Source organism: Nicotiana tabacum, chromosome 1, assembly GCF_000715075.1.
Source record: "Nicotiana tabacum cultivar K326 chromosome 1, ASM71507v2, whole genome shotgun sequence".
Lineage (NCBI taxonomy): Eukaryota > Viridiplantae > Streptophyta > Magnoliopsida > Solanales > Solanaceae > Nicotiana > Nicotiana tabacum.
The window spans coordinates 24,645,978-24,672,343 of NC_134080.1; the positions used below are offsets into that span (position 1 = coordinate 24,645,978).

The following is a 26,366-nucleotide window of genomic DNA, read 5'->3' on the forward strand; positions in this document are numbered from 1 at the left end:
TTTGATTAAAGCGGATAATATAATTGTTGTGGTCATTTTCCAAATAAATAATGTGGCTAATGTGAGAAATTGGGTGATAGACTCTGGTGCTACTAGGCACATTTGTGCAGACAAAAATTATTCAAATTGAGGAAGGAAAAGAAACTATTTATCTTGATGACTCAAGAATAACTCGCGTTCTTGGGAAAGGAAAAATTCTTCTCAAACTCACATCTGGTAAAACTCAAGCATTGAGTGATGTATTACATGTTCCTAATATCCAAACCAATTTGGTTTCTGTGGGATTATTAGAAAAAATTGGAGTGAAGGTTTCTTTCAAGAATGATGAGGTCGTATTGACCAAAAATGATATTTTTGTGGGCAATGGATATTGTAACCATGGTTTATTTGTACTTAATACTTTCGATACTAGCAATAAAAATGCATCTTCTTCTGCTTATATGGTTGAGTCAATTTCTTTATGGCATGCTAGACTAGGACATGTTAATGTCATGTATATAAAGAAAATGCAGTCGCTAGGATTAATATCTAGTTTAAATTCAAGTAATATTAACGAGTGCGAAATTTGTGCTGAAGCTAAAAGTACTAGAAAGACTTGTTTTTCCGTAAATAGAGAAACTGAATTGTTATTTTTAATTCACACTTATTTAGGCGATTTAAAGCAGACTATGACTAGAGGTGGTAAAAGATATTATGTGGCTTTAATTGATGATTTTTCTAGATATACTAAGTTGTATTTGCTTAGAAATAAAGATGGTGCATTTAATACTTTTATTTCTTATAAAACTGAGGTTGAAAATCAACTTAGTAAAAAAATCAAGAGAATTAGATCTGATAGAGTTGGAGAATATTTATCTTTAAATGATTTTTGTGAAAAAAATAAAATTATTCATGAAGTAACTCCGCCTTATTCACCCGAGTCAAATGGAGTAGCTGAAAGAATAAATAGAACATTAAAAGAGATGATGAACTCTATGTTAGTTATTTCTAATGCTCCTGATAATTTATGGGGTGAAGCTATTTTATCTGCATGTCACTTACAAAATAGAATACCGCATAGAAGAACCGATAAAACTCTTTATGAATTATGGAAGGGTTATAAACCTAACTTGAAATATTTAAAAATGTGGGGGTGTCTTGCTAAAGTTCTTTTGCCTGAACCTAAAAAGAGGAAACTAGGTTCTAAAACTGCTGATTGCATGCTTATTGGATATGTTGAACATAGTATAGATTTCTTGTGTTTAAAAAATGATGTGCTTGATTGCAATACTATAATTGAGACAAGGAATGTTGAGTTCTTTGAATATATTTATCTATTGTCTGACAAAATTCATCATGTACCTGTTGAAACAAATAATGAGATTACCTCTAATGAGGAACTGAGAAGGAGCAAAAGACCTAGGAAAGAATATTTTTCTTATGGAAATGATTTTCAAACTTTTCTTGTCGATAATGAACCATCAAATTATTTTGAAGCTATATTTCTTCAGAAGCTAATTATTGGAAAGAGACAATAAATGTTGAAATTGATTCTATTATGAAAAATAATACATGGATTTTAACTGATTTACCTCCTGGTGCAAAACCTATTGGTTGTAAATGGATTTTCAAAAAGAAATTTAATTATGATGGATCTTTAGATAAATATAAAGCTCGGTTAGTAGCAAAAGGATTTTCTCAAAAACAAAATATAGATTATTTTGATACATTTGCACCAGTGACTAGAATTTCTCCTATTCGAATTTTAATTGTCTTAGCTTCAATCCATAAGCTTTTTATCCACCAAAATGAATGTCAAAACTGCTTTTCTAAATAGTGATTTAGAAGAAGAGATTTATATGGTTCAACCTGAAGGTTGTGTCATTCCTGGACAAGAAAATAAAGATTGTAAATTAATTAAATCTCTTTATGGCCTTAAACAAGCTCCTAAGTAGGGTATGAGAAATTTGAACAAGTCTTACTGAGAGACTATTTTTCTTCAGTTGAGGTGGATAAATGTGTTTATACTAAAGTGGTAGACAATGAATATGTGATAATATGTCTGTATGTTGATGACATGCTTATATTTGGTACAAGTTTAAATATTGTGCAAAGTACTAAATTATTTTTGTCTGCTAATTTTGATATGAAAGATCTGGGTGAAGTAAATACAATATTGGGAGTTAAATTTATAAGGAGTGAAGATGGAATAATGTTGTCACAAGAACATTATGTTGAGAGACTTCTTAAGAAGTTTGAATATTTTAATATCACATCTGTGAGCACTCCTTTTGATGCTAACTCTCAATTGAAAAAGAATAATGGTGACCCAGTTGCTCAGTCTAAATATGCTCAGATTATTGGGAGTCTAATGTATTTAATGAATTTTACAAGGCTTGATATAGCCTATGTTGTGTGTAGACTGGTAGATATACTCATAATCCCAACATCGAGCATTAGTCTGCATTAGGTAGACTAATGAAATATTTGAGAGGAACCATGAATTATGGTATCCTATATAGTGGATTTCCTTATATCTTAGAAGGGTACAGTGATGCAAACTGGATCTCTGATTCAGATGAGACAAATTTTACTAGTGGTTATGTATTCACCCTTGGTGGTGGTGCAATATCGTGGAAATCAGCTAAACAGACGACCATTGCTAGATCGACTATGGAATCAGAGTTTGTAGCTCTGGAGTTAGCTGGTTCTAAGGCTGAGTGGCTAAGAAACTTCTTAGCTAATATCTCTTTAATAAAGGACGTATTGCCTCTTGTGTCTATGCATTGTGATTGTCAAGCGGCAATAGCTATTGCAAAGAATAAATCTTATAATTGTAAAAGTACACACATGAAATTGAGACATGATGTCATAAAATAGCTGTTGAGAGATGGAATAATTTCCATTGATTATGTGAAGTCAGAGATAAATTTGGCCGATCCTCTGACTAAACCCGTGGGAAGAAAATTAATTCTTCAAACCTCAAAAGAGACGGGGTTAAGGCCGACATGTTGTCAATAGAGATGGTAACCCAACATATGTGATTGGAGATCCCATGAAGTAGGTTCATATGGGTAATGACAAGTCAATATTGGTATTGATGCACTAAAAGAAAGTGTGTGACTGCTACTAATTGAGAGGCTGAGTTATAACTCTTAATAAAATTCATGGTCCTTATGGATGGTGTATTTAAAAGCAGTATACACTTGATGAATTCACCTATATGAGAGTGGAGTGAGCCGCTCCTATGAGATTTTGGCCTAGTCTCTAGAGCTCTTATGAATAACCAGGCAAACACATGGCCTATTGGGCGCAAAACCGCGTTAAACAACAAAATTATCGGGGGTCAAAATGTAATTGATAAAATCTCTCACTTACAATAAGAGTTATTGGTTCATATAAATATTATATTTCACTAGTAATTCTGCGAGTTAAATTTTATTGATCTAAGTTTTGTTCATAGTCCATAAGACACCAAACCTATTACATTTGAACCATACAAATCCAGCAAGTTTATTTTTGAAGATCTTTAAAATAGCGGGGGAATGTGACAATGTTTTAAAGATTTTATTGACAATTGTCATAATCAAAGCCAAGTGGCATCTCTTTTAGAAGACATTAGAAAAGTGGCAAAATGCCTTGGCAAAGTGGCAAATTCGATCAGCTACTTTCTTGCCATGCACAACAAGTCTTCATGCAAATGAGGCTATAAATAGCCATTATCAATCACTCTTTTTTCATCAATAATCATTCTCCTTCTTTCCTTCTAAATTTCTTTACTCTCCACCTTCCCTTTTTTATCTTTCTTTTTGCTAGTTTAATTTCTCTTGTTTCCCTCTTTTGAATAGTTGGGTTTGTAATTTAATATTTTGCTAATTCATGTATCCTCTAAAGAAATTAGAGATGGACTTGTTTAATCCTGGGAAAACATTTCACATTGCTAAAATAGTTTCTTAGGACAATGCCCAGCACGACTCAAGTCAATCCGTGCATCCTCTTACAAATAATATTGAAGCAGTATTATTATTGTTATTTTTCGGTGTCATTTCCCTACAACTACATTAAAATCCTACAAAGCAACAAACTTACCTATGGTACATGAATTAATTTCTTTCCTCCTTATCTAGCCTATCTCCCGTCGGGGGCGGAGCTTGAGTGTCTGAAACATGTTCTGTCGTATATAATAGCTTTAGTTCAAATCTTGTATTTACCTTTTTTTAAAAATTAAATATTTATAAATTATTAATTTAAAACCCAATAACTTAAATAGAATCCCAAATTCATTAACTTGAAATTCTGATTTCACCTCTGGCTTCGGCTAGTCATTGCCTCTCTTTGTAGTTTTCCTATCAGAGGTGCCAAAGGGACGGGATGATCAAATTTGAAGATATTAAAATAAAATTAAATCAATAAATAAGTAGGGTCCTGATATACGAGTTTATGTCTTTTTCAATATCTTAACCTTTATACCCACTTTTTAAACCCGTCACACTTTACTAGAGTAACTGATTTCTTGAAATTAGGTAATAAAATTCTTTAATTACCCAAAAAGAGTATTTGAAACTAAAGGCAGCTTTCTGTTGCAGATGAAAACCTTTGGGGTGCAATACGTAATTATTTCCAATTGGGAAGACTATTATGGAAGAGTGAAATAGACGAAGCAAGAAAAACCGGACAAAGGAAAAAAAGGAGAAACACACAAATAGCGCAACGTACAAGAAGGTTGAAACCCAGCAACGGTAACAGCCCTTTGCTTCTTCTTCAGTCAAGTAAGCTGAAAACCCTTCTCTCTGCTTTCTTCTTTTCATTTTCTTAATGATCCTATGAAGTTTTTTCACTTAGAAAATTTGTCCCCTTTTTATTCAGATATTTTCAACTTTTCAAAGAAATTGTTTATTGCATCAAATTCGTTTCAATTGAATTCTTGAATTTGGGTAAAACCCTTTGAAGCATATATGCTTGTTGTCTCTATTAGTAAAAGGATACTTCCCAAATTTGTCTTATTGAACTGTGTATTGTGCATTAATTGGTATATCAATATTTCACTATTTTGAACACTCATTTTATTTATGTTGTGCAAAATGGTATATTGCAGTTTATTTTGATAGCTTAAGTGTATTACATATGCAGTGTTTTGTATTATTTTTTCATATCTTTTTATGATTCGCTGTATACATGTGCAGAGCTAACAGGCTATGGGTTCAACTTCGCTCAGACTTCAATACATAGCTTAGATAAAGATGTAAAAGATTACCAAAATTTTGAATAAATATGATATTTTGAACCCATAATTTTAAATGCGCAGTAGATTCAGTGGTAAAAACATAAAAATTGAATCCATCAAGTTAAAATCTTGGATCCTCCTCTGTATATGCGATCTCCTTAGCCTATTTTTTTGATGAAGTGATATGTGATCTGCTTACCCTACCATATCTATTTTTGCGTTAATGCATAAGGGGTTTACAAAGATTCAATTTTTAGTGATGGTTATGCTTATTTTGTCCTTTCCTTTTTTTATTGCAGAACTTTATAGAGTTTTAGTGATCAATTAGCGGTTCTGGGGCTTTTGATGGATAGTATTGTAGATGCACTGAACAATGCATATCAAGATTTTGTTGCAGCAGCTGCAGCTGCACTTGAATCAAAGGAGAGTTCAAATGGTCAGAAAACAGTAGCAACTGACGCTGCATTAGAAAACTTTAAGCAACGATGGGAGTTGTTCAGGGTTGCTTGTGATCAGGCAGAGGAGTTTGTTGAGTCAGTTAAGCAAAGAATAGGTTCAGAATGTCTTGTCGATGAGGCTACGGGATCTGTTTCAGGGAAGCCTGGGCAATCATCAACAACAAGTGGCCTTCAACCCATTAGTGCTGTTAGATTGGAGCAGATGAGTAAAGCTGTCAGATGGCTAGTGATAGAATTGCAACATGGTTCTGGAGCGAGTAGTGCTTCTACACACCCCAACCCTTCTGCTCCTTTTGATGCTAGATTTACTGAAGATGCCGCTCAATAGGTATACTGAAATTTTTCTCATATTTCTTTTCCTCCTTGTTTGCATTGACTATCCTAAATAATATGGGAACAAATTTTGTATTATTTAATGAACTATAAGCAAATAAGCTTTGTTTCCTGGACTCGACGAAGCAAGTATGTTCTAGAATGTTTCCTTGAAACTGAAGCTGGCTCCTATGTAGGAGCTGCTGTCACATTTTACTCATAAGACACTATGGTTCGCTTAATTCATGATTGAGGAGTTCTGTTCTCCTCCCTTTCAACAAGCAAGACAAAAGACCTATCTTACTTTTTAAATGCTTCATATTCTTCATAAAAAGATGCTTCATATTGCATGTTTGTTTCGCAAAAGAACATGGTCGTATTTTACTGTACTTAGAGTAGTGTGTGTTTCCATCTAATGGGGATGTCTGACAAATTATATTATAAATTATATTATATAAATGAATCCAGTATTTAAATTTGATGGATTTGACGTTTAAATTTTAGCACTAAATTCATTATACTTTTAAAATTATGGGTTCAAATTTAATATTTATTAAAATTCTAATGATTGTGCGCACACACATGCACACACATAAATTATGTAACGAAAATAATAGGTTCGACTGAATTTGCAGCAGGAAATTATCTAGACGTAGGTCATGCCGTTCAACCTTTGAAATGCAATAGAGAGATACAAAATCACCTATTTTAATGAACAGACATCAAAACATGTAAAGTTCTTCTCTTTAGAGGACAATTCATGCAAAGTCAAACTTCCTTAAAAGGACACAAATCAAGTTCTTTTCAATACCTATTTTGAGCTTCTCACTCCATTGTGTTAACGATCTTATAGAAAAGAGAGTTGATAGCATAATGTTGAAAGCAAAGAAAATTAAATCTTAGATTATTGAATAATAAGAGCTAGAATTACGTCTTGACATCTTGTTATATTGAAGTTTGGTGTAAAACGAAGATATTTTTTAGTTAGTTGGTGCTGCTTGTTTAAAAGCATGGGGTGTATGCAGACTACATTTTGCTACTTCGTGATTTGCCTCTAAGTTATGGTCCTTGATAAATGCAACACTCATCATTCAATGGGTGCTCCATAGCATGGTGGCAGAGATGACATCTCGTTTGATGTTGTGCAAATTGGAAGCTATTGAAGACTGCTCCTGTTATATTTTTGGTTGTTGTTGAGGGAAAGAAATAGGATAACTTTGAAGGGATTGTGAGTTTGTGGTCGAAAGCAAATGGAATTACCTATTGTGTAGATAGTTGGCTAGATTTTAAGGAGGCAAGTATACGCTCACAACAGAATTCTGGAAAGATGAGACCATCTTGGTATTAATGATTTTTTTATTTACCTAATTTTTTTATTTGGCGATGACAGCTTTTCAGTCTTAACTAGCAAAACTTCCTGATTGCAATGTCTTATTTTTTTCTTCTTGTAAATAACAATAAATTTACATGGCTTGTGGAAGTGGCTAGGGTTATTGTGGCTTCATTTACTTTCATAATTGATAAACAAAGTTTTACTTATCAAAAAAGTTAATAAACAAAAGTTTTAGTGTTCCTCTAAAGTAGCTAGCTAGTGCGATTAATTCCTTTATGCAGCTTGTGAAAGATTGTTAGGGTTATTAATTATTTGGGATTCATTTACTTCAATAATTAGTTACCAAAAATTCTCCTATTTTATTAAGGTGACTTGGTAGTGCGACTGCGACCCATCTGAAAGGACGAATAACTATGTGCTAATTGGTAGAAAGACTCCTCAGTTAAAAGTCGTTTAAGGTCTAGTGATTCCTACATGTTTCTTCACTCCCTCTTGGAATGAGTCCTCTTTTTTCTTTAATTTAAAATATCATAGTGTTTGAAATTTACTTGTTTTATTTGAGACTGGCCCTGCAAGCAGTACTACTAGTATTAAACTAATTATATTTGGTACCAGTATTATATTATTTGTTCCTTCAATGCCATTCTATGTGACAATCTTTCCTTTTTGGTCTCTTCTAAAAAAGATTCTTCATTTTTACAGGTTCGTGGTAACATACTAGCATTACGTAGAGGAAAACATACTTGGTTAAGAAAATTAAAGTTTTATGGATTGGAGAGAGGACCGATATTGATGATAATACTCTGAGCAAGCTTTTTTAACTCAAAATTACTACCTGAAACCTTGCAACATTGTAATGATATTGTTCATGCATCAATAATCTTTGAGGGGAATGTGCTGAAAGAGTGTAACAGCAGGCACTTAGAATAGTTGGACTTGTTTTCTTATATTTGGAAATATATTAGTTAACTGGTCTAGCATCAACTCCTGGTTGTGAGAAAAGTAATAGAAGCTAACAAAATGTCTTAATAAGTTATCTTCCATCAAAATGTATTATTGTGAGTAACCACAAGTCTTTGCAGCAAATATATACTATGTTGACATTGTTGGAGCTAAGTTTGTCCTCACGTTTCATATTGCATTCTATGCTTGTCCTTAAAAAGCAAAGAGCAATGATTAATTCTGACTGTTTTCAGGGGACTGCAAAGACTGGTAATCAGGCAGGGACAAATAAACAGATCATCTATGCCTCAAGCCGCTAAGTTGTATGTTGGATGTATCAAATCATGTTGTTGTAATGCTGTAGAAATGCTCCGAGTTTTATTTCTATCGCAGCATGAGCCACCCCATTGTTAGGTATTATTCAGATTTCAAAACCATGTGCCCGTGTGTATATACACAAAATATACACAGGCTATATTAATTTGCCTGCTATATATTACAGTTACACTTTTGAAGTTTGTTTGTACTTGCAAAAGTGGTAGTTCATATTGTTGTTGAAAAATGCTCAGACGTATTGTTTGTTATAGGTGTTCTTGATTTACATATTCTTGAATGATGATATCATAGAGATTTAATTGCCTTCCCTTAAGAAATATATCTGAGGCATTGCCAAGTGTCTTGTTTTGTAGTTGTCTTAACCGTGATGAACTCAGTCAGTAGGCTTTGAAGACCCTGGAATTGCTGCAACAGCAGAATTTTATGATGTTTTCAGTGTAATAAGACGCTTTAGCTTACAATTAAGTCTTAATTTCAAGCAATTTTAGCGTACACCTAAGTCTCAATTCCAAGCAAGTTCAGGTTAGATTATATGAATCTTCACTGTCCATTTCGCCCCATTTAAGTTTGTCTCAGTCTAATATTAATAAAACGCTTTAGCTTGCTGCCCCAAAATCTTGGCGCCAAGAGTTTTTTGCTACGACATTATCGAGTCACGTTTGATATTATTTTGTAACTTGTAACGTAATCTTGAAAATAGTTCTCACTGCACTGGTTAAAATCAGCATGAACCCAGTGTGTTTTTTCAATACAGTGGATTGTTCCGAGCAGGTAAATACCATTTACCCTCAGTTGTTTTCAACTGCCTTCCCTACACAGCAGCTAATTGGAGGGACAACACAGAAGATTGAGAACAAGAAAGGCAGACAGATTTCTTTTATACAACGTGATAGTGGGGCCATAACTTCAAAATTATCGTCTTCAGTAAAATTATATTAGTAATGAATAGGGGTGTACATGGACCGAGTTGGTTCTGTTTTTATTAAAATCAAACCAAACCAATTATATCGGTTTGGATTGGTTTGGTTTTGTAGGGGTTTTCGGGTTTTCAGGTTTTTTTGTTACGTGAATATTATTTCAATCTTACTTTATTAAAATTATAAATAAAGCTTTGATAAGTGAATATATGTTTAGTAAATATGAAAAAAATTGACAAACATATGATCTATTAAAATATTCTAATGGGAGAATTTTTTTAGTAACACGTGATAGTTATTTTCTTAGTCGCCTAACAATAATTTTTCGTTAATTTATGCTTTCAAGGTTAATACATGAGAGGATCCCAAATATTTCTACATTTTCTAAAGAAAAATCACTATAAAGTATTAAAAATATAAATAAAATTTATATATTTATATGTCGGTTTGGTTCGGGTTTTTTTACTCAATACCAAACCAAGTCAAACCAAACCTAGTCGGATTTTTTAATCGGTTTGGTTTGGTTTTTCGGTTTGGTGCGGTTTTCCGGTTCGGTTTGAACACTCCTAGTAATGAATGCGCCTTAATTCCAAATATGAAATGGAAATTAGCACTTGGCAACGTTTTCTTTCTAATAATGAAGCAAATTATTGTAATAAATTTACAGATCTTATGATGTAAAAAGTTTCGAAAGTTGAGGGTCAGAAGAAGGGAGGAATAAATCATCACAAAAACTTCCTGTACACATAGCAGTTAAGCATGAACTCCATCTAGATGACTAGCAGAGACCAAGGCCATAAAGCTATATGTATCAAAGCGAAACAACAATAATGCACATTCTTTTCATTGATTTTAGGACCAGACCCAAGAATAGAGGTGTTTGAGGCAATGTACAGAGCTTAAGTGCAACTTATGAGATAAGATGCATGCGAATATACAGTGAAACTCAAGATACAAAATAAATTCTGAGAGTTAGTTGCTTTCATATGGATATACAGAGGAGTGAAGAACACTGGGAGTTGCCCCAAGTATCTAGGAACCATGAACAGTAGGAAGCACTACATATTCATAAATATCCTATAAGCAAGTCATGCGTAGCCTGCCCCAAAAGAACATTTTGTAATATCCTTGTCACTTTTGGAAGTTATATGCCCCTTTTCACTTCATCCGCCATATCTCAATCTACAGATCAAGCTATTGTGATCTAAGAAAGCAAGGGTCGTAATCAGAAGATGTTCAATTGGTTCCAAGCTACACAAGAGGTTGCTACAATGGTGGAGAGTCTCCCCTAGCAGAATGTGGACACAAATCTGTCACATTGTCAGCTGCCCTACTGTTCTTGAGAAGATAAACCAGCTCAGCAGTTATACCTTCTAATAGGTGGACTCCGGTGGCAAAATTCAGGCCATTGTTCTTGCTTACATCATTATTCGTCAAAATGTGTTCTTCCCATTTTATTCAATTCCTTCGGAGGTTTTAAGTTATTCAACCAACTCTTGATCAACCAACTTTGACGTTGGGGTTGCTGGTGGTGGGGTGGGCAGGAGCACGCAGAGCCCCAGGACCAACATTTGACATCTGTCTTTAAGCGGTTAGGACACTCGTTATACCAGCATTTTCATCAATGGAATCTATCCTCATGTGCTTTTCAACTTCAGAGGCTTCAACCATATTGACCAGAGAGGATTCTACTGGCTTGGTTGTGGATGAAATTGCATTATCGATTCTGTTGTCAACATTCTGTAATCTAGGACTAATTTCTGGCTCTATAGAGTTGCAGCATAGGTCATTCTGCTGGTTCCTCAAGCATTGATCTAGAGACTTCTCAGCTGGAGCTACATAGAGAGGCTGTGGTTGCTCATCCACCATAGTTGCACAGTCAGCTTTGTTCAAGACATCATCTTCAAAACCGTTTGAATTTGCAAATGATGTGTCTGTAGAAGGAAGATTCTTCGTCGTATCCAGCTCCTCACCAACCATGACACCTCCATTCTCAGCAAACACATCAGCTGATGTGACCCCATCAAGGGAAAACAATTGAGTCGCACAAGCGGAGATGGATAATGGGCTGGTTTCCATCTCAACAGGAGAATTTTCCACAGCAGGTACTCTGTTTTCAGTACATACCCGATCAATCTGGCCACCACTCAAATTATCAGTGGCAGAACTCGAATGCTGGAGCTCAGTCAGACCACCTACCACATAGGGTAATGTGTCTGTTCTATTGCTCGCATTCACCACTTCTGTGTAGTGACCAGGTGTGGCAGCAGTCAGCTGAAGTCCTTGTCGCATGAACTGGCCACTTCCAGGACCAAGTTGAGCATCCAACTGCGTCTGCACCCAGACTGCTAGAGAAAGTGCATGATCACGAATCAAAGAATCATAAGGTGGGCACCGTAACATATCGACCAGAGCCTGCATATATTGGAACATACTGGTGGATGGAGTAATAGACCCTTTGTCACGGAGATATTTAATGCTTTTGAGAGTATGTTCACATAAGTTTCCCATTTTTGCCCAATTACAATCACAAATTGCATACTCTGAAGCTGGACTCCGAACAACATGCAGTTGATGCCGATCTTCCTGATCAACTACTTTTGAATAGTCACCCTCAACTAACACATCAGAATCTGGAATCTGCAAAGATTTCTGCCAAGCTGTTAAGCCACTCATCCATTCATTCTTCCAGTAACGTGCAAACTCATCCTTCCCTGAGTACTCATCAAGCCAGAAGTAAGAATGCACTGTGGTATCTAGCTTATCTACAAGCCAATCAGCACGTTCATATACACTTAATTCCTTCTCATTCAATAACCTAAGCTTCAATTGGTTGTGATAGTACTCCATCGCCGAGCATGTCTCCTGGCTGGCAAGAGGAAGAGTTCTCAATGCACTAGTCCAGAGCCCTGGGTAGACAAAATCTGTCAGCAAATAAAGCCCCAACGAAGAACCAACTAATTTTCAAACAGGAGTCTAAGAGAATTATTTCAAGCACTCTTGAAGAATAATGCGTTTTAGCAGAATAATACTAAGCTAGCACTTCTTTTTGTAAGGTGAGGACTCTCAAGCGTGAAAGATTGCATATATATCCACTATGAAGGAGTTGCTCAACCTATACATAATTTAGAGTTTAAATGCTTAACAGCTGTTCGCTATATGGGGTAAACTGAATGATCATTATGTTGTTGAAGATTTGATAAGAGTTTTTGGACTCTATTCAGACTTGGACTGTTTTTTTTCCTAAAGAAACTTAGACTGTTATTGTACATACTTCTATACATCAGTACCTCCTTGGTTCTTTTCTTTTTAGTAACAATATATTTCTGATCTGGAGACAGGCGTTACCGTTGCGCCACGGATCCTGGCTAATTAGTGATAATTATCCAATATAGACATAGATGAAAATATGCAACTACTTATTGGAGCATGTGCATAAGGTATCCATCATAGGAAAACATCATGCAGTAAATTGATAGGATTCAGAATTCAAATATTGACAACTTTTGAGAGACTATTGTTTCTCATAGAAGTGTGTGAAACGTCTAAGATATTCCCAACAACTGTTACACAATGTGGACAAAGGGAGTATTAGTTTAAATTCATGTTAGTCGTGGATCTGAATCAGATTAGCAGCGAGTCAAATGAGTTAGCAAAAAACCTGTTTCATAGGTACTTCAATCTAACTCCAACAACAAATCTTTTTGTAGTGACAGGAATCTGATTTACTGAATAGTATGCCTAACCTAGTCTTGGGTACCATGTGGCCTTGAAATAGTCCATAAAGTCTGCAGCATCCACGAAATCTTCCATAAATTCTTCAAACAAAACAGCAGTTCCATCCCCTTTGCAGATGTGATGCACAGCCTGGCCTAGCCACTTTGCAATTGCAGCACAGGTCTCCATTTCTGAGCATTTCTTAATCAAGTTCTTATGCCATGCATGACGAACCCGCCAAAAGCATATCAATACAGAGCACTGAAACACTTCCCTGAGTGAAAGCAAGAAAGTACACCATTCATCACAATTTTAAACTGTGCAATCTAGTACCCAAAAATAATTGGCAGAACCACAATTCATGAGTGACTGAGAAAATACATAAAGAAAAACTAAGAGAAATGCCTAACATTCAGATTAACCTTCCACATACTGAGTGAGCAAAGTATGCCCTAATAGTTTCATCATACATTTAAAATTTGATATACTCTTTAACTTTTGGTGGATGAACAGAACAAGACTATTAGATGTAGAAGCAGGGACCAGTTAAAGTGCTGATCGTTTTCAAATTCACATCTGTCAGTACAAAACTTTATGGTTAGTTGTGCATCAGACACTGATTTCTTCTATTCTTAATTAGTTAAATCATTCAAGCCGATCCTACAGAGCAACATTGAAATTTCCGGCCTATTTTACGCATTCATTTGCTAATATCCCAATACACAAGTCTACAACAACAATTACGCCTCAAACGCAAATAAGTTAGAGTCGGCTAATGAATCCTCACTGGCCATGTTCCCCAATTAAATTCATCTCAGGCCAACATTATAAAAATCCAAAAGAAAAAGTACCAGAAGTTCTCTATATTTCCTACTAGAATAAGAATCTCATAGGGCTAAAGACTCCAAGAAAGCATGACCAAATTATAAAGTAAACATATTTAACATGACTAAAATGTATTCCCAACTAATTGATATTGCCTATATAAATCTTTCTCTTGCATTGTTCCATATTAAAGTAATAGCCTCTCCCTGAACCCAAAAGATAGATGGAACTGGTGCAACTCTAGTCTGCCATGCTAAAGAGAAAAACCCCACATCCATTAGGAAAAAAAACGTAAAAAACTAATGCGGGACCAAAAAGATAGTCACCAACCTGATTGCAGGGACATCAGCTGAAGGATCATCCACAATGAATCCAGCCAACTTCCACTTAGGATCTTTCATATGAACTCTGTTATATAGGGCCCTCATCCACCTAAGTGTATCTCCACTTGAAAATCTAGGTGCTATTATCCATGCCACCGGTATAGCCTTGTTGTCTGAGTTGAACACAACAAGACTGTGAATAGGATACTGGATGAATTTGCATAAAAGACAAAGTAAGCTTTCAAGTACTCGGTCTTTCTAGAAACTTGGTATCCATATAAGCAAAAATACCATTAGTTTAATTTTTTTGTTCAAAAGAAATATAAAATACCTTTAGTTTATTAGTTCCAAACTTTGAATCAGAGGCTAGAAGGCCATGGTTTCCAAACCGAATCAGCTGTTGCAACTGCCATTCTGTTTGAATGCCCAAGACAAACGGATCGGAATCAGAGAAATTCTCATAAAAGAACACATGATTCTGGTGACTTTCAACCCACATGCTAATGCTGACTGCATCATCTGAGTCAAGTTCATAAGTAGAGCGCCTTATGCTCCTCTCTTGTCTCCGAACATACCTGTGAGTTAAAAGGTCATCTCGGTTGCATGGACCTCCTTGTCTCTCCACTGATTCATTGTGCCTCTGCATGATTGTTTCCACAGACACTCCAACATAGAGCAGAGACAAAACACGGAGGCGAAGATCCTCTGAGATGTATGGAGCATACATGGCACGTGTTCCAGCAGCCTTTTTGTCCTGTGGGCCATGGCATGGTAATCCGTTCTTATCTATGTGCTTATCTTGGTTATATATGATAAGTGCTACAGATGGTTCAGCAATTAAGCGTTTGACAATAAAATGGCATGTGCACCCCCTCTTTGTATTAGGTCGACCAGCAGGTTTTTTCTTAGGGACGTACGTCGTTCTACTTGGTCGCACGATTCCACCCTTTCTATGATCATCAGGACCAAAGGAGCACCAGTACCTAGAGAATCATAAGGCTATTTCTGTAAAATGCATTGTCATAGTAGGAACTGAAACAAGCTAAAGAGCTAAAAGTACAGCTTACAGAATATATTCAAGGATGCCATCAACTTTAGGCTTGTAAGTTATCTCTGCAGGCCGACGTCTCCGAGCTTCAACATGGAATCTTGTTGGACATTCTTTATTAGCAGATTCCCCTCTAACAAAGTCATCTACTCTAGCAAACGGAATGAGAGCAACTCTGTCTATGTTATCGCGCCAACCTTCTACCTTAGACCACACAAGTTCAGCAGAAGAAAACTCCAAAGTCGGGGGGTTCTGAACAGGAAGAGAAAGAATTTGATCCCATCTAGCCATCTGTTACACAAGGGAAATAATAAGGTAAGTAGCAGAGATTACACTTCTGAAAACAAACTGAACTGGATTGCAAACGTTCACTAATCAGATTTGATTATTTTTCCTTATGGCATTTAGTGTGATAAAAGGTGGGGACGAGATGCAGGTGTTATACCTAGGGGATCCCATGAAATTTAATTTAATAATATAAACATAAATCTAAAATTAGTTGGGGACAACTATATAAATCTTTTGGGTCGATCCTAACTAGTTTGAACATTTTAAAACATTGCAATGAAGTGTAAGAAAATCCACGCCAGCATCTAAGAATACAATAAAAGTATAAAAATATCATGACATAGCAACCATTACCAACATCATAGCAATCCAAACAATATAAAGAAACATCATAACTTGTAAAGATGTATCATAAGACAACACAGTGCAATAATGGCATCAAACAGTCAATAACCGACATACCGGACTGTCCAAAGGAAAAAGCAAAAGAAAGAAATACTATGAATAAAGGGACCATTGAAAGTCTCAATTCCTATCCGCCCAAGGTAGAGAGTTCGAAAAGTATACATCTTAATGGAAAAGGTAAAATAAAGGTTTGCTGATGAATAAAATATCAATTTAATAAATGTAACATAAATCATTTTTCAAAGAGTACTCCATGCATTCCAATTTATGAGAAACTCTGTTCCTATAAGTTCAATTTATAAGAAACTCTTGAGACATCTCAAGATGTTTGACGCTACTCCATTAATCTACGACTTTCACAAGTTTAAGAATTCAAATTCATTAAATAATTCATAATTTAAATCTTGATGTGATATTTTATCTATCAAATTAACTTTTCGATCATAAATGTAATATTTTCTTCCAAGATACAAATATAATATTTTTATACAAAATCAAATACAACTAGAGCAGAAGACTCTTAATTATTTAGTTTGGGTTGAAATTTAAGGCAGTCTCTTAATTAAAACAATCTTATTTTTGTTGATAAAATTCATTCGAAAAACCAGTTCTCAGCATGATTGAAAGCTTTCTGAAGCCACCTTTCAACTAGTGCACCCAGTGCCACTTCGTTACAGAGGGCGGTACCGCAAATTATTTAAACATTAAAATATAATATAACATACACACACACACAAACACACGAGTGCTAGAGTGATTAACAAAATGGAACAGCTGGATATTTAGAAGAGGATAAACCTATTGAGAACCTTCAAATGTTGTTTCTGAGTTATGAGAACAGACGGCAAGCAGGCGAAAGTTAAGTAACGGCGGAGGAAGGATAATTCCAGAGGAAAGAGAGTCGCAGGCGGCGGAGCTTGGTGGCGGCAAGCGGCTGATTTTTAGGTTGCATTTTATAGTTTTAAAAGAAGGATATTTTCATTCGACCGGAAATGAATTTTTTTAGAATAATTGACACTTTGATACTTTCAAGTTTCGAGAATTGTTATTTGGTCCCTTCGGCTTATGTACTAGTTAATGAGGAGTGGCGCGAAGAATAACGTATGAGTTATTATTAGGGGTGTTCAAAATCGAACCGAAACCTAAAATCGAATCGAAATCGAAGCTTAATGGCTTATTGGTATCGGGTTAATGGTTTAACAGACGGGGAACAGATTAAATTTTTTTTATTAACGGCTTATCGATTTGGGGACGGATTATTCAATTTTCTTAACGGATAATCCGTTAACCCGTTAAGAATATATACATATATATATATATTAAATAATAAAAAATCCTTCTTCCACTTCTAGTACTCTATCTCTATTCTCTATTAGACATTTAGAAACCCTAATGCCTAAATTCACTAGTTTCTATTTACGGTCATGAAACATGCTTGGGGTCTTACATTTTTGACGTTCCACGTTATGTAAGCTGGATATAAATCCTTATCGCCTTGTGGTTCCATGATATTTTCTCTTTACAGGTTGAAGTTGATGAGTATCCGGCAGAAGCCAAGAAGGAAGGAGAAGATGTGACAACTGAGATAGCTAGGAGCAGTACATATTCTGGGGGTAGCTTTGTTGATTCTACTGCTGTCTTTTTCCATTTCTGATGAAATTTCCAACTCTTTGCACCAGAAAAAGAAGAAAACCAAAAAAATTGTGGAGAAATATTGGGACTAGGAGCTTAGAAATGAGACTCAACCAATATGGGTTAGTCTCGGGATTGCTATCTCCTGCTGCTATGCTTCAAAAGTTTGTTCTTACTGATATAATAAGTTATTGTCTTTCTTTTTCCAGCTTTGAAGTCCTAAGGAAGTAAGTAAAGAGGAGTACAATGAGTTCTACAAGAAGACTTTTAATGAATATTTGGAGCCTCTTGCTTCTTCACATTTTACAACTGAGGTACTAAAGACATATGTATTCTGGACTCATCTGTAATGTAGTCTGCTTTGGGATGTAATGGACTCTTCTATTGTATTATATAGACTGGAATGTAGTCTGCTCTGAACTCAAAGAGCGTCATGTGCAATATAGATTGAATAAGGCCGATAAACTGCTCTATAACCGTCCGATAAGAGCTAAACTGATACCAATCTGCCCGATATCTTATCGGGTGACTAGTGGATTGATACATTTAAAAGCCGATAATCGATAAGCCAAACCGTTAAGAGTAAATAACCGCCTAATTCGCCCGATAAGCAACCCTAGTTGTTATACGGTAACTAATAATAGAAAGATTGCAGGTAATGGCGGAACTAAATAGAGTGAAGGTGGTTCGATTGAATTCTTTTGTTGAAAAATTATATTGTACAAATACCATTAAAATATACTAGTTTTAGTACGTGTGTATCACGTCAATCCATAAAGATTACGTAAATATTATTAAATATTATTTTGAGCTATAAAATAAATAAATATATAAATAAGGGTAAGTTTTTTACAATGTTGAAGTTAATCGATTTAGCAAGTTTAATAAAAGAACAACTTTCGGCCCACCTACTTCAGACATCTTATTTAAGTTTTATCTCCAATTCACCAAGTTAAGTGATTATCTTCTTTCTTGTGCGATTAATTAGCGGAATTTATTATAAAGAAAGTAATAATAAGATTATAATAATAATTTATTCATCTTTTATATTTTGTTAGAATTAACGTTAAAAAAATCTTTATAATTGGTTAGAATTAAGAAGAATATTGAGAAACTTGTACATTATTTTAGTTATATAAATATAGATGACCAAATTAAGAATATCTTACCTTGTTTCCAGTGAGTTGTATATTTATGTTTCTTATTTGTTCCATTTCTTTTCTCTATTATTTTTCACAAAACTAAACTTTTAGAATTATTTCATAGTAGTATAAATTGTTATGGTCAGTTAAGAGTTATAGGTAGTCAAACTATGATCAGCTAAGAGTTATATGTTTACCGTCAGAAAATATTAAAGTTAAGAGTTATATGTTTAATTCTTTAATGATAGACTGTAGCAGGTTGTATATATAGTTTTTCATTATTTTTTCATTTTTTTCTCCCATATTGTTTAAAATATTATCTTTTACAATTATTCATAGTACGATATAATTTTTTACCGTTAGAAAATATTAAACTTATAGGTAATCAAAATATGGATTACACTTTAAATATTTAACTATAGAAGTATGTTTTTTGAGAAAATAGTTAGTATATAATTTTACATATATACAATAATTTAAATATTTAAATATTAGAAAAGAAGTGTACATCCAATTGGAACTTTGAAATGGTTATCAAAATCATATATATGTATGTTCGTAATTTTTAGGTCTACGTAAATAAAAGAATAAGTGAATATTTTAATTTATATAAGGTAAAGATTTAATTAATTTTAATATCCTACGTATTAGGACTTCCTATATAGCACTTCAAAGTTTTAGTTGATTTAAAACTCCTAAATATTAGGAGAAAATCTAAACGATGATTTTGTCAAATGAAAACTCTATTTTAAAGGGTAAAAAAAAGCGTACAACATTTCGCTAAGGTTAGAGTACGTGCTTTTGATAAGTACATAAGTTTAAAAAATCACATAGATAATACTCCCTTTGGTCCACTTTAATTATTTTTTTATTGTTCGATATTAAAAAAATTCACCTTTGAACATTAATTAACAATAAAATTGAACATATTAATCTTAATTTGTTCAAATACAACAAATACTACAAGGTCAATTTTCAAAAAAAAAATAATTTCTTCTTGATACCTGAAAAAATTATATATTGTGGATCACTAAAAGACCAAAAAATTAATTAAATTGGACCGGAGGGAGTATCAAATAATGTGTTTGAGTTATAAACGTTTTAAAAAATTATAAGTTTCTAAAAATAATGGATGTTGACCCTATCCAGCTATAGCTTAATAAAGGAAGTAATCATATCCCATTAAATTCTGCAAAATGCCTTATTGTGATTTTGAGGACTTTATGAGAATCTTTAAGAAAATTGTACTGAAAATAAATAATATAAATATATTTTTACCACTATTATTTAATGATTTGATGGATAATATATACCAAGAACTTTAATCTTTGATCTTTAATTGGAGTTTTGGAAATGAGAAGTTTGGCTTATAGCTCTTAAATATTAATTTGATACATGACATTACAAAATCTAAAATTGACTAACGTTCAGTTAACAATTTACAACAAATAATTAATATATAAAATTAATGGACCCGTCATTTGCTGGAATAAATGCAAACAAAGAAAAATTTAATTTATGACAACTCAAATAGAATACAACTTATCTTTTACTATTTCATATTTATTACTTCAAATTTGCATTTTATCAATCTGACCCTCATATTGTATTATATTGATTTTTTTTATTTCTTTCACTATCAGTGCTCTTTCTATAAAAATAAATTTATGTACCCTAATAAAGAGTTTGTCAACTTGAAAATGTATTTTTATTTTATGTTAAATTTGAAAAAGAATTAAACAGGATTCTTTAGCTAGTTAGTTATATAATTTAGATACTTAATTATTTATTCTCAATATAAATGAAAATAATTTGTTTTTTATTGATTCAAATTCTTAAAAAATTATAACATAGTTTAAATATTTAAGTATAATTATAAGTATATACTATGAATTCTATGTTCAAAAGGATTAAAAAAACTAATATGATCATATTTCACTTTTGAATCTTTATACGTAGAATAATTAGTATTGTTGATTCTGGTCAACTACTTTTATGACCTCTCTTTTTCCTTACCTCTTTTATATCTTTTATATTTTTAAATTTTGTTATTTATTTTAATTATTGAATTTTATATTTAAATATTATATAAAAATGTTTTTGGGTTAAAAACTTGCCCAAATTTGATATGCAAATGTATTATGGTTCATATATATATATATATATATATATATATATATATATATATATATATATATATATATATATATATATATATATATATACACACACACACACACACACACACACACACACACACACACACACACATTTATATTAGATAATTAAAATATTAAATAATTTTAAAGTCCTATATTAAGACTTCTTACATAGTTAAATAATGAATGATTTCATAAATAATAATTAATTTCAAAAAGGGATAACTCTCTAAAGTATTAACAATTATATTACGTCTAAAATTAATAGATTACAGTTATGTTACATCTTCTCTAAATAAATAAATAATTTATATTAGATAATTAAAATACTAATTTATTTTAAATTAATGTTTAAAATTTCTTACATGATTCAAAGGATTACAAATTTTTAGTTGATTTTGAAAATGAGATAAATTTTTAAAGTGTTAGCCACTGTTCTACGCATAAACTTTGTACCACTATCCATCATAATAGTGTGGTCGGTAATATATGTTGTTGTACATACTTTTACAACTTCTGCAAAATCTAAACATGAAAAAATAATATTATTCATTTACATTTTTAAATATTAGGATTTCTTACCTAGTTCAAAAAAGGAAAAATTTAATAACTAAAATTTTATTTGATTTAGAAGTCCTAAATATAAGAAAACAACTAAAATACAATTTTATCCAATATGGAATTAATTTTTAAAAAGTAAAAAAGACGAACAATATTTTGCTAAGTGGTTTTGTGCTTTTAATATAGTATGGATAGATTGATCAAAATTCTTAATATTAGTTCATCTTAAGCATGAACTATTTGACTGTAGTGTAGAAGGAATTACAATGGCGTTTGGATTTTTTTTGTCAAACGTGAGAAATTCTCTTTTAAGTTTTAACCCCAAATCTCAAAAGGCATAATCTTTTATTACTAAACGAAAATTAAATTGGATGTAAAGTACAGGAAAGAAGGTAGCCTCAAAGATTTTAAAGGCTTCTGACTAAGAAAGTAAACCTGCAGATTAGTCACAAAAATCCATATTGAACTACATTAGGCTTTAAATGTGTAACATTTTTTGATCCAAAATCAGCATATTCTTTTACTCCTAAAAAAGTTGAATTGGATGGTCAATAAGAAAAGAAAAAGACATTAATGGAAAATAATTCTTCCAAAACCTGTTGAGAATCGATCTCTTGATTCTAGTTCCAAATATGTTTTGTCTCATAATGAAGAAGAGAAGAAGTGGAAGTAGATGAAGAAGAAGAAAAGAAACATTCAGAGTATTTGGCGGAGAAAACAAATGGTCTTCAATTTGATCTCAAAATTGTGAAGTCAAAGAATGAGACACTTGTCACCATCTCAAGCAACAAAGACATTCATGATGGATTAAATCTTGGCCGTTCATTTAAGAATAATGAAGAGCTTCACAATTCTGGAAGCTTCTCACACAGATAGAAATATTCACATGTATAGGAATAATAGTTAGTTATTTTTGTGATGATTAGTCTAGTAAAATTCTTACAAATGTATAGTATTTCATTGATCATTCTTTCTTTTTCAGCAAGGAATATCTGTATATATACACGTTCTTATACAATAAAAATCAAGGAAGAAAGCAGAAAAATTTTCAATTACACTCACCTAATTTCTACATGATATCAGAGCAGTAGAAATTCTTCTATTGATCCGTCCTTTCTTTCTTCTTTTTGATTCACTATTCTTCATTCCTTCATAGCGTTATGTCTGCGGATTCGACTGATCTGACTCAGACCTCACCTGATGTGACCCAAACCTCATCTGGGACTAGATCTTCAACTCTTGTTGATTCAACCCATCCTTATTTTCTTCGTGCTTCTGATACACCTGGGATGGTCTTGGTAAATACCTCCTTTGATGGTCGTGGGTATCAAGGATGGAGTAGGTCCATTCTCATCTCTCTTTCAGCCAAAAATAAACTGGGATTCATTGATGGATCTTGTCCTACCCAGCCATTACTCACTGAAATCTGAAAATCTAGAATAGGTGTAACGATATGATAACATCTTAGTTACTGAATTCTATCACCAAAAGGATTGCTGATAGTGTTTTGTATTCCAAAACAGCAAAAGATCCCTGGACAGATCTGGAGCACAGGTTTGGACAACCCAATGGTGCAAAATTGTACCACTTGCAAAAGGAACTAGCTGACTTAGTTCAGGGTTCAACAGACATTGCAGGTTATTTCACTAGATTCAAATGTTTATGGGGTGAACTTGACACTCTTAGCACCAATATGCAGTGTTCTTGCATCTGTGACTGTGGAGGAAAACACAAAATGATGCAATTCAAAAATGATGAAAGACTCATTCAATTTCTAATGGGGTTGAATAAGACTTATGCTCAAGCAAAGAGTAATATTCTCATTATCAACCCTTTGCTTAGAGTAAACCATGCTTACTCACTACTGATTTAGGATGAAAATCAAAGAGAAGTGCATGTGAACTCACAGTTTCCGGTAGATGGATCTTCTTTCATGGCAGGACAACAAACACTCAAATCAACAAGGGAAATCACATTAACTATCAGCAGAAAATTGGACACAACTCAGTGAAAGGAAACAACAATCCCAAAGGCAAGAAAAATGGTCAGATGTGTTCCTACTGTAAGATGACCAATCTCACCATTGAAAATTGCTATAGGCTTATAGGTTTTCCCTCTGATTTTAAATTCACTAAGCCAAAGAAATTTCAAGGAATTGCAAAAGGGAATTCTGCCACAACAATAGAACAAGTGGAGGGAATTCAAAGTAATTCAGTTGAGGGACCTCAATTTGCCCAGAAACTTTGACCAGACCAATTTTCTCAACTAGTTCAGCTTCTGAATCAAATTCAAGTGGGACAATCAGGTTCTTCAGAAGTCAGTGCAAATTCAGCAGCTGGTATATTCCTTACAAATTGTCCCTCATGTTATTTAGTTGCTAACTCTAACTCTAGTTCTTGGATCATAGATTCAGGGGCCTCTCAGCATATGTGCTATAATGCACAGTCTTTCTTGTTTCTTTTACACCTTCATGTTTTGCCTAATTCAACTAGGTAAAAGTTACACACACTGGTAATGTTTTTATTTTTCCAAGTCTTACACTCAGAGGAGTTCTTTACATTCCTAGTTTCAAATATAATCTTTTGTCAGTAAATAGACTTTGCTAGACATTCAAATGTTTCTTAATTTTCACTTCTTTTGGATGCATTTTGCAGGGCCCTCTACTGAAGAGCCCTTAAGTTGTTGGTGAAGCTAAGGAAGGTCTCTACCTTTTGGAGCCTCATAGGACAGTCTCTAAGGATTATTCTGTCAAGCCTTCTTTTTTATCTTTTAAGAGTTGTCTTTCTAGTTTAGTTTCAGTACCTTTATCTATTTAAGCAAAAACAGATTCTGATGTAAGGTTATGGCATGTTAGACTTGGGCATTTACCTTTCAATGCAATGAAATATATTAGATCCATTTCATTTCTGAACCTTTTATAACCAACCTACCTACTGATTCTCCTCCCACTATACCTCTTCCTTCCAATACCTCTCTTGTCTCTCCTATTTCTCCTTTCCCTCATTCTCCTATGCCTTCCGTCACTCCCTCCCGCTCTAACCTCATGCCTTCCTCTGCTCCTCCTTCTTCTACTTCTATCCTACCTTTGAGGAGATCTACCAGAACCAACCTCGGCACTCAACCTAGTTATCTAAAGGATTTCATTTGTAACAATGTGTTTGTTACTGATTTGACAAGGTCTTGTCTTGCCACACCATCCTCTCCTCACACTCTTTCTTTCACTGCCCTCTCTCCACATAACCAACATATTTTTCACTCTATTACTCCTATAGACATGTGATTTTTGAACCTCCCCAAGATTTTTATATTTTAGCGTAAAATATTTAATTTAGGCCTAATATATCTATTTCAACTCATTTTTACTCTTTTACTTTATTTTATTACAAGAAAAATGAAAATTACAAAAAAATAAATAATAGTTTCGTGTTAGCTTTCGCATGGGGTAGTATTTTTATCTTACTTTAAAATGAGTCAATTAAGGTGTTGGATCATAATTATAAGAGTTTTAGAACCCAATTCTTAGCCCAATTCGGATTAGTCCATTAAGCCTAGGGACCCTTCTAGACTCTTCTTTGGAACAAAAAAAACAAATAAAGAAGACCCTAAGGACTTAACACAAAAGACCTAGGGACTAATGGGCAAAATACACAAAGATACACCTAAACCTAGACTCTACCTATAAATTAATGCTTAAAAAAAATCAAAGGGAGGGAAGAAAGAACGCAGATACTCTACAAAAGCTGAGCACCGCAGACCAAAAAAGGACCCCCCCACGCGTCGTCTTCTCAAAACGACCCTAGCTCAAAAGCGACCCCTCCCATTCTGCTTCCTCTTCAGGTTCTAAACACATAAGACCCATCAGCCATCGATCCCAAACAACTAGAGACCCTCCAGTCGTTACCTCCTATACAAAACCAGCGAGAACGGATCCTCCAATCTCTCTCGATCTCTAAGAACGACGAGCAGTAGCGGACCCCTCCCATCGCGGAAATTCGAAAAAAACTCGACCTTCACCCACCTGCCCTCACCACCCGACCATACACAACACACACCTTTCCTCCAGCATTAGCGTCACACCAATGAGAGCAGCGACCCTCACCAGATCAACGACGAACTCACCAGAAAAGGATGTCTCCCACCATTGTTAACCTTCAACTTCCCCATGCTCCATTGATAACATATTTTTACACATGAAACAGTATGAAAACCAGCCTGAAGCCATCACTCACGACTCATCTGTCTCTATCCGATGCTGCTACTAGCCTCATTCTCTTTTATTTTTCGCTCGCAAATGTGGCCAGTTTGGGTGTAGCTAAGTCTGGTCGGAAATCTAACATCCTAGCGACCCCTCTGAGTGTTTTTTGGTGTCATTCCGACACTCCTGTGGTTGAAGCTGTCGCCAGTGACACTCGTTGTAGATGTTTCTGAGTTTTGGTTTGTTTATAAATGAAGTCTAGACCCGAGAATCTACCCGGATCCATTCAGTCTCTGACAACCTCCGTGTTTTAGCTTTTTGCTATTGTTTGCTCTTTCTTTTACACGTTATTAGATCCGAAAGATTAGGAAATATCCATCATCTTTTGAGTTTAGCCAGAAATACAGATTTTCCATTTCCCGTTCAGTTGGCAGTAACATTGTCCTCGTAGCAATTCTGACCTTAGCTGCCCGAGAATTGTGGTACAGCAGAGCGAGGCAGTCCGGTCAGAGATTCGATGAGGTTTCTAGCGAGATTTTCCGGTTCAGATCTTGTTCGCGGTCATGTTCG

The 26,366-nt window shown here is 34.1% G+C and overlaps 2 protein-coding genes across 6 annotated transcripts; one reads left to right on the top strand and one right to left on the bottom strand.

Annotated features, from left to right (window-relative positions):
- Positions 1 to 4,590: 4,590 nt before the first annotated feature.
- LOC107776313 (mediator of RNA polymerase II transcription subunit 32) lies at positions 4,591 to 8,763 on the top strand. 3 transcript variants are annotated; one of them, XM_016596193.2, is made up of 3 exons: positions 4,591 to 4,748; positions 5,503 to 5,989; positions 8,503 to 8,763. In XM_016596193.2, exon 2 carries the CDS (start codon positions 5,549 to 5,551, stop codon positions 5,987 to 5,989), a length of 441 nt encoding a protein of 146 aa, XP_016451679.1. In that variant the 5' UTR covers positions 4,591 to 4,748; positions 5,503 to 5,548; the 3' UTR covers positions 8,503 to 8,763. The 3 variants fall into 3 exon arrangements, with proteins under 3 accessions (XP_016451679.1, XP_075103957.1, XP_016451680.1); XM_075247856.1 differs by lacking the exon at positions 8,503 to 8,763 and adding an exon at positions 8,009 to 8,481; XM_016596194.2 differs by lacking the exon at positions 4,591 to 4,748 and adding an exon at positions 4,776 to 4,913.
- Positions 8,764 to 10,326: 1,563 nt separating this feature from the next.
- Positions 10,327 to 17,046, bottom strand: LOC107776314 (uncharacterized). 3 transcript variants are annotated; one of them, XM_016596195.2, is made up of 6 exons: positions 16,906 to 17,046; positions 15,434 to 15,705; positions 14,698 to 15,349; positions 14,374 to 14,573; positions 13,248 to 13,492; positions 10,327 to 12,410 (listed from the first exon to the last, which is right to left on the bottom strand). In XM_016596195.2, the coding sequence occupies exons 2-6, from the start codon at positions 15,703 to 15,705 to the stop codon at positions 11,086 to 11,088; spliced, it is 2,694 nt and encodes an 897-aa protein (XP_016451681.2). In that variant the 5' UTR covers positions 16,906 to 17,046; the 3' UTR covers positions 10,327 to 11,085. The 3 variants fall into 3 exon arrangements, with proteins under 3 accessions (XP_016451681.2, XP_016451682.2, XP_075104053.1); XM_016596196.2 differs by having other exon boundaries at positions 16,917 to 17,040; XM_075247952.1 differs by lacking the exon at positions 16,906 to 17,046 and adding an exon at positions 16,749 to 16,771.
- Between the last annotated feature and the right edge of the window lie 9,320 nt (positions 17,047 to 26,366).